Source organism: Paramisgurnus dabryanus, chromosome 18 (genome assembly GCF_030506205.2).
Source record: "Paramisgurnus dabryanus chromosome 18, PD_genome_1.1, whole genome shotgun sequence".
NCBI lineage: Eukaryota > Metazoa > Chordata > Actinopteri > Cypriniformes > Cobitidae > Paramisgurnus > Paramisgurnus dabryanus.
Genome location: NC_133354.1, coordinates 25,838,521 through 25,855,944, shown reverse-complemented (window position 1 = coordinate 25,855,944; position 17,424 = coordinate 25,838,521). Strand labels below are relative to the sequence as shown.

At 39.6% G+C, this 17,424-nt stretch overlaps 2 protein-coding genes across 4 annotated transcripts in view; one reads left to right on the top strand and one right to left on the bottom strand.

Moving 5' to 3' along the window:
• The window catches only part of taok1b (TAO kinase 1b), a 36,484-nt gene extending 22,932 nt beyond the window's left edge, over positions 1 to 13,552 (top strand). For all 3 annotated transcript variants that reach the window (XM_065287489.2, XM_065287488.2, XM_065287490.2), the window contains exons 13-20: positions 1,268 to 1,405; positions 1,912 to 2,148; positions 2,761 to 2,889; positions 7,914 to 8,117; positions 8,261 to 8,500; positions 8,658 to 8,870; positions 8,980 to 9,162; positions 9,239 to 13,552. In XM_065287489.2, coding sequence (XP_065143561.1) covers positions 1,268 to 1,405; positions 1,912 to 2,148; positions 2,761 to 2,889; positions 7,914 to 8,117; positions 8,261 to 8,500; positions 8,658 to 8,870; positions 8,980 to 9,162; positions 9,239 to 9,763 — 1,869 coding nt within the window. In that variant the 3' untranslated portion in view covers positions 9,764 to 13,552. The remainder of the gene's footprint in view (positions 1 to 1,267; positions 1,406 to 1,911; positions 2,149 to 2,760; positions 2,890 to 7,913; positions 8,118 to 8,260; positions 8,501 to 8,657; positions 8,871 to 8,979; positions 9,163 to 9,238) is intronic.
• Positions 12,806 to 17,227, bottom strand: LOC135776648 (protein ABHD15). Its single transcript, XM_065287492.2, has 2 exons — positions 15,260 to 17,227; positions 12,806 to 15,092 (listed from the first exon to the last, which is right to left on the bottom strand). Exons 1-2 carry the CDS (start codon positions 16,165 to 16,167, stop codon positions 14,429 to 14,431), a joined length of 1,572 nt encoding a protein of 523 aa, XP_065143564.1. The 5' UTR covers positions 16,168 to 17,227; the 3' UTR covers positions 12,806 to 14,428.
• Between the last annotated feature and the right edge of the window lie 197 nt (positions 17,228 to 17,424).

The following is a 17,424-nucleotide window of genomic DNA, read 5'->3' as shown; positions in this document are numbered from 1 at the left end:
GTCTCACTAAATATAATTTGGATGGATTTTATTTTGTTAAAATACTTTTAGGAAGTAGTTAATTATTTTAATAATTATTTTAAAAAATGCTGGATTATGCAACAGACATGCAATTTATTGCCTTCGCAGTTAATTTATAAACAATCGGTATTGGCCTTTCTCGTGCTTTTGCCGATATGCTGATGGTTTTAAATGAATCAAAAATCGTCCGATACATATCGGCAGCCGATACATCGGTGCATCACTAATATTTTGTGTTATGTATTAGATTTCACAATATATCTCTAGCTTCACCTAAGCATCTGATGTCCCAGTCATCATTAGGGTTGTCCCCGACTAAAGATTTACATATTTGAGAATTGTCGAATCAGAATTGCAGAATCTTGCCTATAGTCGACTGATAGTTGTGTTTGTGTGCATGGGTTGGGAGGAGGACCAGACCAGGTAGTTAACAAATGGTTAACTTTTATTTTCCATTAAATCACATGAGAGACAGTCGTGTCAGGTATAATATAGGTTAATAATTCGGTGCAGATATTTTTCGTGTCATCACACAATTTCAGGAAAAGCTTACCTGTTTTGTAGCTCAACTTTTGACAAGACAATGACCCTGTTGTAAAACATTTTTCAACTTATGCCTGTTAAAAAACAGTTTTTGATGTTTAGTTTGATGAACTCTTAAATACGACCTTAAATATAACACGTAGAGCACCTACAGTAGCACGTTCTGCTAAATTGCATGTGCCAGCACAACATCAATACAATGAAAAGCAATCCAAAATTTACAGACTTAAATTACATCAGAATTTACCTTCATAATAAAAAATACAGTAAGAATGGAAGGTGCAGAACAAATGTTTACAAAATGCCTAAGGCCACAAAAAAAATGCAAGCCACAAATAGTTAACTCCGATAACCCTGATTAATCTTTAAATTAAATAAAAATAAAGAGAATTTTTTGAATTAACCAAAGTATAGCCAGAAGTTCTAACTTTGTCTTTGTAACTGCAGAAAAAAAATTGACAACTGCTTCGCAATGTTTTATTAACTTGGAAACCTCTTCCCACAATCAAAATGTGATGTGTAGTCATTTATTGGGAGAAAGCTGTCATATGTGAAATCAGATTATGTGCACCCTTATACAGCCAAAACTCAATGATCCTCATTTTATAACACATCACTGTCGAATCAGGCTTCTCCTACCAAAGCATCTTTTACTATTAGGGGTCACCCCTAGTGAACATCTTGATGCTTTTTTGTCATACAGGCAGAAGAGGAAGTTAACCATGAGGATCCTGAGACACGTACTCGGCCACCAGAGGTTCAGCCAGCACCAGCGCAGCCGGCCCAGCGCAAACACCATCGAAACCGCGAGCACTTTGCCACCATTCGCACGGCCTCTCTGGTGAGTCGATCACAGATGATCTGTTCAAAATTTTCAATGTCTAAATAATAAGTTGCATGTAATGAATCCTGATGTTGGGAAAAAGGACATTTAAAAATCACTCTCAGGAGAAAATCCACCAAAAAGTAAATCTTGTCAGAAGTCATTGTCCATTAAACATATTCTACTAGATTGTATTACCTGTATCACTGTGAGATACCTTTTTATCAGTTTTTAATCAAGTTAAACATAGTTCTATGATTTTTAGATGAAAACTTATTTTCTAGTCTTACTTTATACAATAAGATTCTAGCCATGAATATAGCATTCAAAGCTCATTTTAGTCACATCCATGTTATTTTCATTAATAGTGATTCTTGTTAGTGAACATTCAAGGGTGACGTCACGTCATTGGTCGTTTCCACAGCCTTAACTCTCCACTATCCCAGGAATGTACTGCTCGCTCCTATCTCACTCACGTTCTTGTAATTTTCAACATTCGTGTCATTTTCTTGGCCGACTGACAGGTGACGCGGCAGATGCAGGAGCACGAGCAAGACTCTGAACTGAGGGAGCAGATGTCCGGTTACAAGCGCATGAGACGACAGCACCAGAAGCACCTCATGGCCCTGGAGAACAAGCTGAAAACTGAGATGGATGAACACAGACTGAGGCTGGACAAAGAGCTGGAGGCCCAGAGGAACAGCTTTGCTGCTGAGATGGAGAAACTGGTGAAGAAAAACCAAGCAGGCATTGAGAAAGATGTAAGCATGTGCCAGACGGGTAACATGATCTGATTAGAGCCGAGTGGTTGAGCAGTTCATGCCACAAATATACTGTTCATCAGAGTTATGTTTAAGCCAAATGATGTCACATTCCTTTTTTATCACTCACAGTTTTAATCTTTATCTTCATCAATCAGATGATGTCAAGGCCTTCTTGTGAGTAGGCATACAGTTATGTTAAAAATATATATTTAGGAGAATTTTTGCCTTTATTAAAATGGGATAGTGAATGAGAGACAAAGAGAAAAGCAAGGCATAGGGTAATTTTGGAAATCAAAATGGATTGTATTTTAAAGTGCCGTGCATAGGACTATACGCCTTATTCAGTCTACCACCTTGTTGATTCCAAAACTAGGTTGTGAGGGATGGACGTCCAGACCAATTTCCATAGGACAACCTCAGAAATCATGAGTTGTTAAAATGATAAGGGACAGATGACCTAATTTTGACATGAGAGCAGCGCAATGTGTACATAAAATTAGTTTTGTTATTAGCCTGTTAATTTCTAATGTTGTAAGCAGGTTGTTTGAGTGTCCACAAACTTTAAAACACATTTCTTTTTTGACATTTTTATGAATGTTTTGCCCGAAGGCCAAGTCATTTGCCAATGATGAGAAGAAATTCCAGCAGCACATTCAGGCCCAGCAGAAGAAAGAGCTCAACAGCTTCCTGGAGTCACAGAAACGAGAGTACAAACTGCGTAAAGAGCAACTGAAAGAGGTATGTGTCCGTGTATGTGTACTTATCCAATCGCAATGACTTTGTACACCTGCTGAAGCAGTTGAACAATGACGGACACCAATATTGAGAAAGCAATGAGGCTGATATAACACAAACCTAATTACAGCAAACTGAAAATTGGTCAAACTAAATGAACATTTATTGTGCATATTTATTTATATATCCTAGGATTATTTCAAACCCAAAATGAAAACTTGATGATTGTTTACTCATCCATGATATTTATGTCTGTTGTCTTCTGCCAAACACAATTGGAGTTATATTAAAGGGGCAATGGCATGAAAATCTGACTTTTTCCATGTTTAACCCTTATGTGTTGTTGGGGCCATTTTTGGCCATTTTTGCAATTTTTTTGTCTTAATTTGGCCACAACTTTCTCTGTGTTTCAGCAAATGGAATGATTTTTGGTGACAAATCTTATACTTACACATATTTTAAGAAAATGCTTTGAAATTTTTCAAAAACTTAACAATATACCGTGGGCAAATTTACTACCCTTACGTGTTGTTAGCGGCCAAAAAAGGCCACTAAATTAAACTGCTGTAAAAATTTATCGGATGAAATTTTTTTCACATTTTTTTTGCATAAATCTGTTAATCAACCTCAGTACTGATCAAAACTACCAAATGTTTGCAAAAATTCCATGATTTTAACTCTTTCATTGCCAAGTTTATAAGTAGTGTCACTGATTTGGGGAAAAAAAACACACAAAATGACAGATTTTCAATATAAAACGTGATTGTGGACTGGATTTTCTTTTACCTTTTTTACAGTCTTGGGCATGCCAAAGATTGGTAAAAACATTGGCTTTGATGCATTTTTAGTTTTTGTGCAGCATCAGATTAAATTTTTTTCTCCCTCATTTATTGTTTGTGGCCATTTTTTCCCCATTGACTTCCATTATAACAACATTTTTTGATTGCTGAGCCATGACACCTTATTACCATGCATTCTTGATTCTTTGTGCCTTTTCCTTTTGCAAAGAGGTAAAATTTGTCATTTTTACTGTTGATCACCATGTGGCACCATTAACCCTTTAGTAGCCTGTGCAAAAAAACAGAGCATAAATTCTGGTCTGTACATTGAGTTATATGGACTATAAAACCATTGTGTGTGTATGAGTGTGTGTGTACGAGTGTGTGTGTGTACGAGTGTGTGTGTGTGTGTGTGTGTGTGTGTGTGTGTGTGTGTGTGTGTGTGTGTGTGTGTAGGGTTAGTGTTAGTATTGAGGAGAGAGCACCTCCCTCGCGCACCAGTTAGTGCTGCACTGGTGAGAGGGATTTAGTCTCCTGTAGCTGTCCCTCTAGACACAAATCCACAGACACCAGCAGGCACCAGCAGCTCAGGAGTGAAGAGGGGAACATGCAAGTGGTGTACAGAACCAAAAAAAGAACAGTCAGCATTTGTATCCGTTGTGGTAGACACACCTGCAGAGAGCACCAAGTAATATGCTGCAAGTCCTGCTAAAAAGACTGAACACACACACACCAAAAAATTTGTTTGATTGTTTAGTTCTCCATCCATCCTCTACTCTTGCTTCATTGTTCAGTTTATTTGAAGTTGTTTTTGCATTTTTTACAGATTTTTCCACACAGACGCACACACATGCAAGCACGCACGCACGCACGCACGCACGCACGCACACACACACACACACACACACACACACACACACACACACACACACACACTCTCTCTCTCTCTCTCTCTCTCTCTAATATGCTGTTATAGTCCATATAACTCAATGTACAATCCAGAATTCAAGCTCTTTTTTTTGCACAGGCTACTAAAGGGTTAATTGTGCCACATGGTGATCAACAGTAAAAATGACAAATTTTACCTCTTTGCAAAAACTAAAACCACAAAGAATCAAAAATGCATGGTAATAAGGTGTCATGGCTCTGCAATCAAAAAATGTTGTTATAATGGAAGTCAATGGGGAAAAAATGGCCACTAACAATAAATGAGGGAGAAAAAAATTTAATCTGATGCTGCACAAAAACTAAAAATGCATCAAAGCCAATGTTTTTACCAATTTTTGGCATGCCCAAGACTGTGAAAAGGGTGAAAAAAAATTCAGTCCACAATCACTTTTTATATTGAAAATCAGTGATTTTGTGTTTTTTTTTTTCTCAAATCAGTGGCATCACTTATGAGCTTGGCAATTAAAGAGTTAAAATCATGAAATTTTTGGAAACATTTGGTAGTTTTGATCAGTTCTGAGGTTGATTAACAGATTTATGCAAAAAAAATTGAAAAAAATATTAATCTGATACATTTTTACAGCCGTTTAATTTAGTGGCCTTTTTTGGCCGCTAACAACACGAAAGGGTAGTGAATTGGAACAAGGCACAAGGGTTAAGTGCTATAATTGGGTCCCCAGTGCTTCTATCAACCTAGAAAATATGAAAAAAGATCAATCCAGTAACCTAGTTTTGGTCATCCATTCCCTACAAGCACAGGAAAACGCATGTTGTTGAAATTTGGCCTTTCTTATGATGTGATAAGATAAGATAAGATAAGATAAACTTTTATTGTCCCGAAGGAAATTTGTTTTAGACACACAATACAGCTGCTGCACAATAACATAGTACATACATAAATTTATACAGTGCAAAGAGTATACATTGAACCCCACCCAGTGTTCTACACACCCTTGGTCAACATAACCTATGTTGTTACACACACAAGGGGTTGAAAAAAAAAAACACCCCTTAATCTGCACTATCCAACCACGGCACTGCCATTTAGTTCAGAGAGAGAGAGAGAGAGAGAGAGAAAATAATTCACAGCACAATTGAGTTTCAATTGCAACAAACCACCATTATTGTGATCAGTGTTTGAATTGTTTATCAGCTCATTTGCATTTTAAATTACACACCCAAAACGGCACATTTTTGCACACACTTAAAAAGTGGCAATTTTTAAAATTAAAAGTAATCCATATATAACCAGTGATGGGAATAACGGCGTTATAAGTAATTGGCGTTAGTAACTGCGTTGTTTTTTTCAGTAACGAGTAATCAAATAAATTACTGTTTCCCCCGTTATAACGCCGTTATCGTTACTGACATTAAAATGCTGCGCGTTACTAAAATTGATCTTACTGTAGTGATTTTCAGCCGCGTATGCTCACTCTCTCAGCCAAACACTATTTTTCTCTTGTGTGTGTTCTGAGACACATAACGGATGATGATTGGCTTAATTTCCATCGGTAGCCAACCAGAGGCAAAGTTCACAAAAAGGCCCCCCCACACGCGCAGTCCAAGTCCGAGGAGCGAGCAGCAGTGTTAAAAAGTCTGAGCAACTTTCTATCACTTTAGCGACTTTATAGGACAAATCTAGCTATCTTTTCCAGCGTGGTTGGAGACTTTTGTAGACTGACATGAAAATACGCGTCGTTTTCTCTTCTCAACGAGCAGCGGTGCTGCTGATGACTGTGCCCCATCTCAAAGCACAGACATGCAGCCCGGTCATCGCGCATCAATCACTCCGAAAACACCGGCGACAGGGCGATGGCAAGTACAACAAGCTCAAAGGTAGCGGTCGCAAACACGAAGTATAAAGCACTACTTTTCCATTGTTGAGGTGAAAGGCAAGAATGTTTGTGTAATGTGCAACTTATGCCCATGAAGAAAAAGTCTCTCCACGTCTGTGGCAAGTAATTCTGATCTAATAAAAAAATGCAAGAACAAATGCAATTTCACATGCTGCCATAGTTGAATCTAGAGTTGTTATTATCTGTTTACATTACACATGCGTCAAAACTTTCACTAAAAGCTCATAATATGATTGTTTTTTCTCACAAACCAGGGATGCCCCAAATGTTTGGCAACCAAAATTTTCCAAATGAAAAGCCTGAATAAACTTTACCGAACAACAATGGGCGGCCGAGGGGCGGGAATTCAAAATATGTGTTTGGCTTGTCATGTCAAAATGTGTTCATTGCTCATGTGAATCTATGTGCATCATGCGTCATGTCAAAATACATGCCTGCTGCACACAAAATACATGCCTGCTTTTTCTACAGTACCTTGGATTTAATGGCTATGCCTATGCCAATTTTAAACAGGTGGCAAAGTTTTCAAGAGCATATGAGCATAATGAGAGGGGACCCAACTAAGGGGGATGCAGACATGGGATTGTGTTGCGTATTATTAATATTAAAATTTCAGTTGTTTAAAGGGGACAGAGAATGAAAAAGCATTTTTACCTTGTCTTTGTTGAATAATGGTAGTCTACCCACATTCACGAACATACAAAGAGTGCTAAACATGCTAAACATCTCAGTCTCATAGAAATTCCTCTTTTAGAAATGTCTGCCAGAAAACGGCCCAATCTGAAAACTGATGCTTATGACATCACAGGCATCTCACTGCCCCTCCTCTTTAAAATAATTGGTTAAATTTTTTGAGTGGCATCAAAGTCAGCCAATCAGTAATGAGATTGCAAGTTAAGCCAGTAGGGGGAGCCAAATAGGTGCAAAACCACTTGTTTAAAATCACCCACCCTAATAGAGCTATCTGAGAGAGGTTTTTAGGAAGCTTCTAAGGCATTACAGACCTAAACAAAACATTTTTTTGTCTACATGTCACATCACAGAACAAGGATAAATACTCCGTTCAATCATTCCATGTCACCTTTAAATGATCAGCCCTCAGGCCCCCTCAAACGCGGGGCACTAGGCAATTGCCTGCTTTGCCTGTTCGCCTCTGAACACAATATTACGTTTTTCACAGAATGAACATATGGCAGAATTATTATTTTTCTTTGTTTCCATTTAAATTATCCACCAATGAAAAACATAAACATTTACAGCAAATATAATACCTCTCTGAGACTTCCTTGACACTTTATTTGTGGTTATACAAATAAAACAATGAATCACTGTTTTAAAGTCACAGTCCTAGTTTGAAATGCTCTGCATGTTCAAGCTCCTACAGCGAACAAGGCATTATAATTTGCATTATAATTCCCATTTACGTTTCACACACTCTGTTCAGGAGGTAAATGAGAACCAGTCCACACCTAAGAAGGAGAAACAGGAGTGGCTGTCGAAGCAGAAGGAGAACTTTCAGCACTACCAAGCAGAGGAGGAGGCCAACCTGCTCCGCCGACAACGCCAGTATCTGGAGCTGGAGTGTCGCAGATTCAAACGGCGAATCCTTATTGCAAAACACAATGTGGAACAGGACCTCGTACGGGAGGTAACTCTTTAAATTCCAGATCAATTTTACTTGAAAGATCTTTTCAGGAGACAAGTATTGTACATCATAATGCACTTTGTCACTTGAACTATATATTTGTCCATACTGTTACTCCCAACATGTTCATCTGTTTGTTAATTCAGGAGCTTAATAAACGGCAGACGCAGAAAGATCTGGAACATGCCATGCTGCTCCGCCATCACGAGTCCATGCAGGAGCTGGAGGTGAGGCAGCTGGGTAGCATCCATAAGATGCGCACGGAGCTCATCCGCCTGCAACACCAAACCGAACTCACCAACCAGATGGAGTACAACAAGCGAAGAGAGCGAGAGCTACGCCGCAAGCACGTCATGGAGGTCCGGCAGCAGCCCAAGAGTCTTAAGGTACGTTTGCTACCTAGTGCGCATACTCTCATTTATGCATATTTTATCCACAGCAAATTCAACCTATACATTTTTATCAGTATGCGTTTTATCTACGGAAACGTATGCGTATACCAATTGAGGTACAGGATTATTCATTTGCTTTACTGTTGTTCAGTCCAAAGAGCTGCAGATCAAGAAGCAGTTTCAAGACACATGTAAGATTCAGACCCGACAGTACAAGGCCCTGCGCAACCACCTGCTGGAGACCACACCCAAGGCTGACCACAAGGCTGTGCTGAAGAGACTGAAAGAAGAGCAGACGCGCAAATTAGCCATCCTCGCCGAACAGTACGACCATTCGATCAACGACATGCTTTCCACACAAGCTGTGAGTATAGCCGAGCGAAGTGAATTTCCTAAAAGATGCTTTGATTGGAAAGGTGTCACATGCGCCTGCCATACAACCGTGTAACCCCACCTCCCATCTCTTTCGTCAGCTACGGTTGGACGAAGCACAGGAGGCGGAGTGTCAGGTGTTAAAGATGCAGTTGCAGCAGGAGTTGGAGTTGTTAAACGCTTATCAGAGTAAAATCAAGATGCAAACGGATGCCCAGCATGAACGTGAGAGGAAAGAGCTCGAGCAGAGGGTCTCGCTTCGGAGGGCTTTGCTGGAGCAGAAGGTAAGTTCACCAAAATATGCAAAGCCAAATACCCTCGAACAGTTTAAATAAACACCACTAAATATTTTAAATTCAGATTGAAGAGGAGATGGTTGCCCTTCAGAACGAACACTCGGAACGAATCCGCAGCCTGTTAGAAAAACAGGCCCGTGAGATCGAGGCGTTTGACTCTGAAAGCATGCGTCTGGGTTTCAGCAACATGGTGCTCTCCGGCTTGTCTTCGTCGGATGGCCACAGCCACAGTTTTCCGGGAGCTCAGAGCAGCTGGGGCTCCCAGCACGGTGCTGGCTCTCAGGGGTCACAATGGGGAGGTGGGCACCACGGTGGAAGTCAGCACGGCCACCATCATCATCATCACCCGAGCCAGGGTGGCTCTATCCATCAGCCCTGGGGTCACGGTCTGTCCTCAGGTGGAGCGTCTCCGTGGGTGCACCATGGGTCTGGTGGCAGTCAGCGCTCGAGCGGAGGGGGTGGTGGGCTGCGGAACAGTCCCCAGGCGGTACGGAGGGCCACCTCAGGGGGGCGCAGTGAGCAGGCGATGAACAGGAGTTCCAGCATCACCTCTCAGATTTCAAACGGCTCGCACTTGTCCTACACGTAAGACCACCCGCTGCTCTCCCGCAACACGTGTTTTGACCCTGAATGCCGTTGGGGAAGGGATATAGGGGCACCATGATCAAAAGGGGGACCTGAAGGATAAATAGTATGGTTACTTTTTCCTCTCCGTATTTTTATTCCTTTACTTCTCAATTTCGAAATACCTGTTTGATACACATACTAAGCACAAATGCCTCATTAATATGGGTGTCAGGCAGCACTTAAAGTGTTTCTTCAGCTAGAATTCAGATTATTGTCATGGCATTTTTGCAGTTATATGAGAAACGATGAATAATGGATTTAGAGTAGATGCTATGTGAATTGTAGAGTGCTGATATGAGAATAATAATAATAGTGAGAATGAATATATAAAATGCAGTGCATTGCCTATCAAAGGTGAGATGCAGAACTCTGGTTATTTGATGTTTTTATGGAGCAAGTTTTTATCATGGTCTTACCTGCAGGTTGTGCAGCTGGTTTTTGGAGTGTTGTGCATATCATTTCCTTGAGAAGAATAGATTTAAAGGGTTAGCTGTTGTATGGATGATATGTAGAAAGGTTGGATAGCAGAATTTAAATGAATCAAGCTTTACAGTGCACTTGAGTTTCTTTAGTTTAGTCTTTTTTATACATTTTAAGCACTATTGTTTTAAAACATTTTGATGCTCTTATTGTGCCAGAACATATATAAAAATATACTGTGAAAGACATCAGCTGCCAGGATTATATGGATTTTTCTTGATTTTTATTTTTTTACGTTGCCATAGATTGCCAACCGTCTACAGTCCAAATAACCAAAAACACATTTGGATGGAGATCGGGATGCTATTGTGCTTTTAACCTCCTTAACTGGTGCTGTCCCGTGAGCGTTTACTTCAGTATTTTTGCATGTACATTTTAATCTAGCACGACAAACTATATCTTGCTGGAAAGGTCTTAGAATGTAGTTTCATACCTTTTGGCAGTAATAATAATGCAGCGACAGTAATTTATTAGTTTGTGACGAGTATGCAGCAAACCAATGACACCTAGTGGCCATTGTTGGTAAAACAAAAAAAAATTATGTATAAAATATATACTTCATTGCATTATTTTTATTTATTACAGTAAATGTAAACCGCTATATTTTTATTTTATTTTTTTTATTTTATATTTTTTAACCTCCAGACACTTCTGTGAAAAACTTTCAAGTGTCTTATTTTAAACAAGACCAAGATTAGGCTTCTAGACCAAGAAAATGGCAGAGTTATATTAATTTGAAGGTGTACAAGCCCCCCCTGCACTCAAAAAAGGGCAGTGCCAGTTAAGGGGTTAAAAGTAAAAATATATAGTATATTCGTGTTCAATCACAGGACATATAGGCCAAAAGGACAGATGATTGTAAGATAGATGTGTTTTAATAGTATTAAAGGGATAGTTCCCCCCAAAATAAAAATTCTGTTATCATTTACCTCAGTTTGTTTATTCTGTTGAACACAAAATTTAAATCTTTTGATAAATGATAATCACACCGTTGACGGTACCCATTGACTTCCATAGTGGGATAAACAAATCTTATGGAAGTCAGTGGATACCATCAACTGTGTGGTTGCCATCATTTATCAAAACACGTTGTGTTTAACAGAATAAAGAAACCCATGGGGTGGCTTCCCGGACAGGGTTTAGATTAATCCAGGACTAGGCCTTTTAGTTATATTAGGACATTTCAGTAGTTTTTACAAAAAAACCTACAAAAAAACATTGAAACAAAACACTGATGTGTATGTTAAGATATGTCAATGCAAAATATTTTAATATTAAGGCAGCTTAAACATGCATTTTAGTCTGGGACTAGGATAAGCCCTGTCCGGGAAACCACAAAAGGGCGTATTTCATTTTTTGGGTGAACTATCTATTTGAGATATTTTAGGGGACATGGGCTAGACGAATAGAAGGGTAGTTTTGCTATATGAATGTACATAAGTGTAAAAGCTTGTTGACAAACCTCACTCCTGCATAACAGTATGGCAAATGTGTTAGTTTAAACCATTTGATTTAGTGATGCCAAAGTTAACAATTGCAACTATGCAAAAGGAGAATAGCCTGTTGTGTTGACTTATATTCGTTACCTCTTCATTCTGCAACTTTCACTGACTTTAACCTCACAGACAAGCACTTTATCGTCCCTTCTATTCCTTATTGAGCACTACAGGTATACCAAGTTTCTTCACTGAACACTACAGTTATAATAGCAGGTCTCCTGAACTTCTGGCGCCCCCTCCTTCCCTTTCTCAGGCTGGGTTGTGACGAGCGTGTTGTGTGGATTTTAGGGGTGGGGAGGTCTAGGTTGGGTAAGCTTGAGACCGCTGAATGTTTTTCGCTGGGTGGGTGGGTGCCGCTGCTGTCGTCCCTGCTAAGCCTTTGTCTCTTCCACGCCCACCCCAGAGCTCCGGCGACTGCCTCCCAACATCCACCCTCCAACTGCACCCTTACCAGAACAAATTAGTAAAACTATAAGTAAGAAAGCATTTAAAACATTGCGTTATGGCAGAAGAGTATAAAGTGAGGAGTTTTAAGTGGGATGTATAGGAAAATAATTGTGTATATTGTATATTTAGAAATTTTAATAAATGGAAATCAAAACAGTCAGACACGGTTTTGACTAGTTAAAACTAAACTAAAACGTAATTGCTTGAATGTGAAGACAAAAACACCTTGGTTTCTAATATGATAATTATTTAAAAAGAAGAAATTATATAAATATATACACAAAACATATTCTCAGAGGTGTTAAGTGAAGCAAAAAAAGTTCCCCCTCGCAATTTGACTTTATCTGGACCTTTCTATCATTCTGTACTTGCGTCTCCCTTGCTTCAGAGGTCTGAATGACCTTATTCAGTAGTGCCAGTACTCATGTTGTTATCTGTGAACCAGCAGAGTCAACTTTCATCTTCTAAACCCTTGTAGTTTCCTCACAGAAATAAACTGCCATCATGCCTATTACAGAATGGCTTCCAAAAGTACTAAAAATACATTTTGTGGACATCCTCTATTAGAAAGTGAACCTTGCCGTCTTATAGAGCACAAGTGTCTGTGCTACCCATGATGTCCGTCATCCTAGAACATCTGGCTTGGCACATTTCTGGTATATGCATGGGATTGCAGACGCCAATTATCTCAATAGAACTGAATTGAGCCAATCCATAGGCAAATATTTGGGCCAAATGTAACAACATAATATAGCCATGCCAGTTTATACCCTGATTAAATAAGATGCCATCCATTTAGTATTCTCCTGTAATGGAATCACTGGACCAGTTTAGCGGCCATAGACTCAAAATGTGACATCAGCTTCACTTCTGCAGTTATTCTTCCAAAGTATGCAATATATTTAAAAGGAAAGAGGTCTACCCTGTTAAAGAAATTCGATTCCCTTGGAAGCCCTTAACATTGTTGTTTTTATGACCCTTTTAAAAGTGTTATAACATGGGGATGGATATAAATCGAGGAAGGGCTATATCTCTGTACAGTGTTGTCACCAGTATTTCCTTTTGATGCTCATTGTCTCCTTGCTTCAACATTACCATAACAATCCATATATAATCTGTATTAAAATGTATAAATTGTGAAAAACTGAATGTTGGAGAGATTACAAAATATACTTAAAAAAAACTTACAAGAAGTAAATTAAAATGTACAAAAAAATCTGAAATCCCATGGGGACAAATGTAATGTTTTGTTTGTAATTACTCCTTTTGTTGGCAGAGGGCTACTGGACAAAGAAATCAACTGTAATAAAGTAATTTTAGTACAACTTGGTTCTCCTCTGTGTTAATCTTTCTTGTACGTTCCTGTTTCACTCATTTCCACACAACTGTTTTTTAATTCCATTATTACTTTGACTATGTTTTGGTGGTATGGTGCTGAGAGCAGTAATAAACTCCAATAAACATACCGGATGAGCCCCCATTATGTTACGCCCCAGTATGTCCAGGGGAATTGGGCATAACATTAAAAAGTTTAAATCACTGCCCATGCACTGAAAGGTTAAAATGCAACAAAACCCACAGGTTTAGCAAAGATGTGAAGTTTATTAACAAGTTAGTGAATGGACTTAATTGAAAAGAAAAACGGACCTAGTGTCAAAGAAATTAAATGAAACAAACCAGGATTAACCAAGAAAATACTAAACTAACTAAAGATAAAAACAAGATTAAAATGTCTATAAACTTGTGTTCTTCAGATGGATGAAGTGTGGCAGGTGTATACCACGTTATGTCCTATCTGTCCGTTCTCCCTCCAACATAACTAACAAAGCAAGTCGAGGGTTTAAACCATACAAAGAGGTTTAACAGAGGAAACAAACAAGTGTAACCAAACAAAAATGAGGGGAGCGCCCTGATTTCGTTGGCACACATGCTTGTATAGGCTTTGGCCTCCACAGCTGTTGGATGAACTCGGCGCTGTCGTCACATCGAGAACGATGATTGACAGATCCACAAACCACTTAACCCACGTTACGATTTGCTTAAATGAAATGGCAGGAATTGACAGAACATGCATCCACAAAGAAATAACAAAACGAAACATAAGGAGGGACATAACAGTTACAAATAATAACGACCTCACAGGCTCTGTGCTGTAGTAAGTCAATCCGCTGTGCTTCTAGCACACCACCTGCTCCCCTCACTCAGCGAGTGTAGGACCTATTCCAAGTAAAATCCTCTCGCTCTTCTTCCACTGTGAATGTATCAGATGGAGTTGAGGTCTGACGTCTACGTGAAATTAAAACTGGCCTTTCTTTGCGTAGCAAGGTTGACCTTCTTTTAGGCAGCACAAAACTGGCACTATGCCTGAGGCCATGGCCCCAGCACTGCGCATCATCCTTGAACACTTTCTTCTTCTCCTCCAATGCAAAGAAATTGGCCACCACACGAAAATATTCTAGCACTAAAGAATGGCTCCAGGAAGTAGTAGTTTCACGTTCATCCTCATGAATAAAGCCGCAGTGGCCTCCCTGCTCCGTCTGGACCAGCAGGAAGTAAGGGCTATCGTGAAAAAGTGTCTGTGATAAAGTGGAAAGAGGTGGCAGGAGGGGATCATCTTTGCTGCACAAACAGAGTACTGGGACTGCCACTTCATCTGCATCTCGCAATGGTTCGTTCCTCTCCCAGTAACCTATCCAGTCAGGCTTCATTGATAACCTTGGATTGTCCTTGACGTGGTTCATGGATTCTGACAATTTGTCGTCTTGCTTCTTAACACTACAGAACATGAATTCCTCCATATCTCGCAGGGAGTTGCAGCATAAAATTTTAGCAACATCCATCACAGAGCTCAATGCAGTGGCGTACCTGGAGGTAAGGGTCAAATATTTAATTTCAAAGAAGTGCTTGTATAGTCCTATACTCTCTAAAAAATGCTGGGTTATTTTCAAATCAGTGTTGGGTCAAAAAGAAGTGAATCCAGTACTTAATTTATGCTGGGTTGTTTAAACCCATAATGCTGCATGACCACCTACCTGTTTATTTGAAACTTGCGGTAGATAAGGGCCACCCAGTGATACAGCCAAGGAATTTTGTACTCGAACCACAGTTGCCCGTGAAACACAGGAGAGATGCAAGCCGCAGCCATCAGGTAGGATGATGAACCACGTTCCCCCAGATATGACAGCAGCAAGCCTGATCCTGAGCCCTCACTTACTGCAAAAATAGTTGAAGATGGGTGGTGACTTCGCAAATATACTACCGCCTGCATGAGGTCTGAGGGATCTCCAAACTCCTGGTAACGGGGAGTAGTAAGAGGGCAACCACCATGACCACGACGATTAAACACAACTGGGTAGAAACCCTGTTGCAAAGCCTCATAGCACAACTTGAGCAAATGTGGTGTCACTCGGCCTAGAGCATTGGGAATCAAGATAATAATAGCTCGATTGCTAGTGTGGAGGCCTAGAACTTTTCCTCCAGGATGAAACTCTTTCTTGCGCTGATCTTGTGGGTTCATAAGACCAACAGCCCAATCCAGGGCCACGATACCCCCATCCTGGAGAAGAAGGTGTTCCCTTGTAAAACGGGTTCCTCTTTGCAGTTCAACACTTTCAGTGCTGGGCCAGATGAGATTGGTGATTATCTGAAAGTGAGGGTCAGACTGAGGCCATCTTGCCAGTGGAGGCTTGGCCAAAGCAGAATAGTGCTTCTTCAGGTGGTTGGCAAGTGCCGTGGGTTTGCAAATCAGTTGTGGCTCCTTGCCTGAAGCGGATATTGCAGGATATTGGAGTTTTAGAAGTCTACAGCTTATAATCCACATACAGCAACCCAACAGTTTTAGAGCACTTTCGGCATGATAAAGAATCCAGTTATTTCGTAGAAGAACAGTCAATAGGACCAACATCAGAGAAGGTATCAGGCAAAGGAAGAAGTCCCACATTGCCGTCTCGTTGTTCCCAAACCTGTACCCAGAACAAATAAATCCAGCTGTACTACCTTAGCACCATGTTCGTTGAGGAGTGATTTGCTCAAATATAAAAAATCTGGAAAGTATCAGTATCCATGTGGAAAAACCAATAAGATCTGCGATTCAAATGTTCTCTCTAACTCTCAATTGTGATATAGCCTAAATGGACTTGCACCTCTTTGTCTACCCACTGCAAACATGTTTGATGTTTGCCCCCCTTCAGAAATGATTAACATGACAGATCCACACACAGTTATAGAAAGCAGTTTAAATACCATCCAATGGAACTAATGGAGTTTCTGCCACTTGATTCTCTGAAATTTAAAAGATATTCCCACCTACTCTCATCAGAATCCACTTTCAAATGCTGCAGAGGTGAAACGCATTGAAGAGTGACTATTTAACAGCCCAGATTTTTTAATAGGTAAGAGACCTTGAGGATATTGAACCCAAACCAGTTCCCCTTGCTCCTTGGTTGTAAATATACTATATGTTCTTTCTGTATGGTAGTAACTTAATAATAAACACAGGAAAGGGGCAGGGAAATGAAGGGTACTGCTTGATATGTACTAAGTAAAAACTTAAAATAAATATACTTCAAGTACACTATAAAACAGGCAAATAAAGATATGTTGATGGATGAAACACAACAACAATAAAAATGAGTGAGATTATATGTTGGTTTATGTGTGTTCTTTTAGTAATGTCAGGTATTTTATTAACAATGCTGTATATTTATAATGCAATGGTAATCGACATATAGCCTAGCACTTTGTAGAATACCATAAGAGTATATTTTCTGTCTCATTATGTGATCTGACGATTGGTGCGCTTTTATCTTGCGGACAGCAGTTAACCGATATGAACGGGACATCCCAGTTATAGGCCACTTGATGGAGTTATATGAAAGTTACCCAAAGCATTGGTCACAATTTATTTCAGAAATCAAATTATCAAGGATCATAAATATAAGGCTTCACCACAAAAGCCAAATATATTATCAATTCAATTATTAATCGTATAAACTCCTGTAATACAAAGAACCACACAAAACAACAAACCTGCAATAACAACAATAATTTTGCTATTTGCCAGTGAACTGCAGATGATGGGGGGTATTTTGAGGGGAGAGGATTGGTTAGAAATTTTGGGTCGTATTCTGGCAATTTTTGTCAATATGTGCATTGGTATAATCTATGGTTGGCCTTAAATTTAACATTAATTTACAAA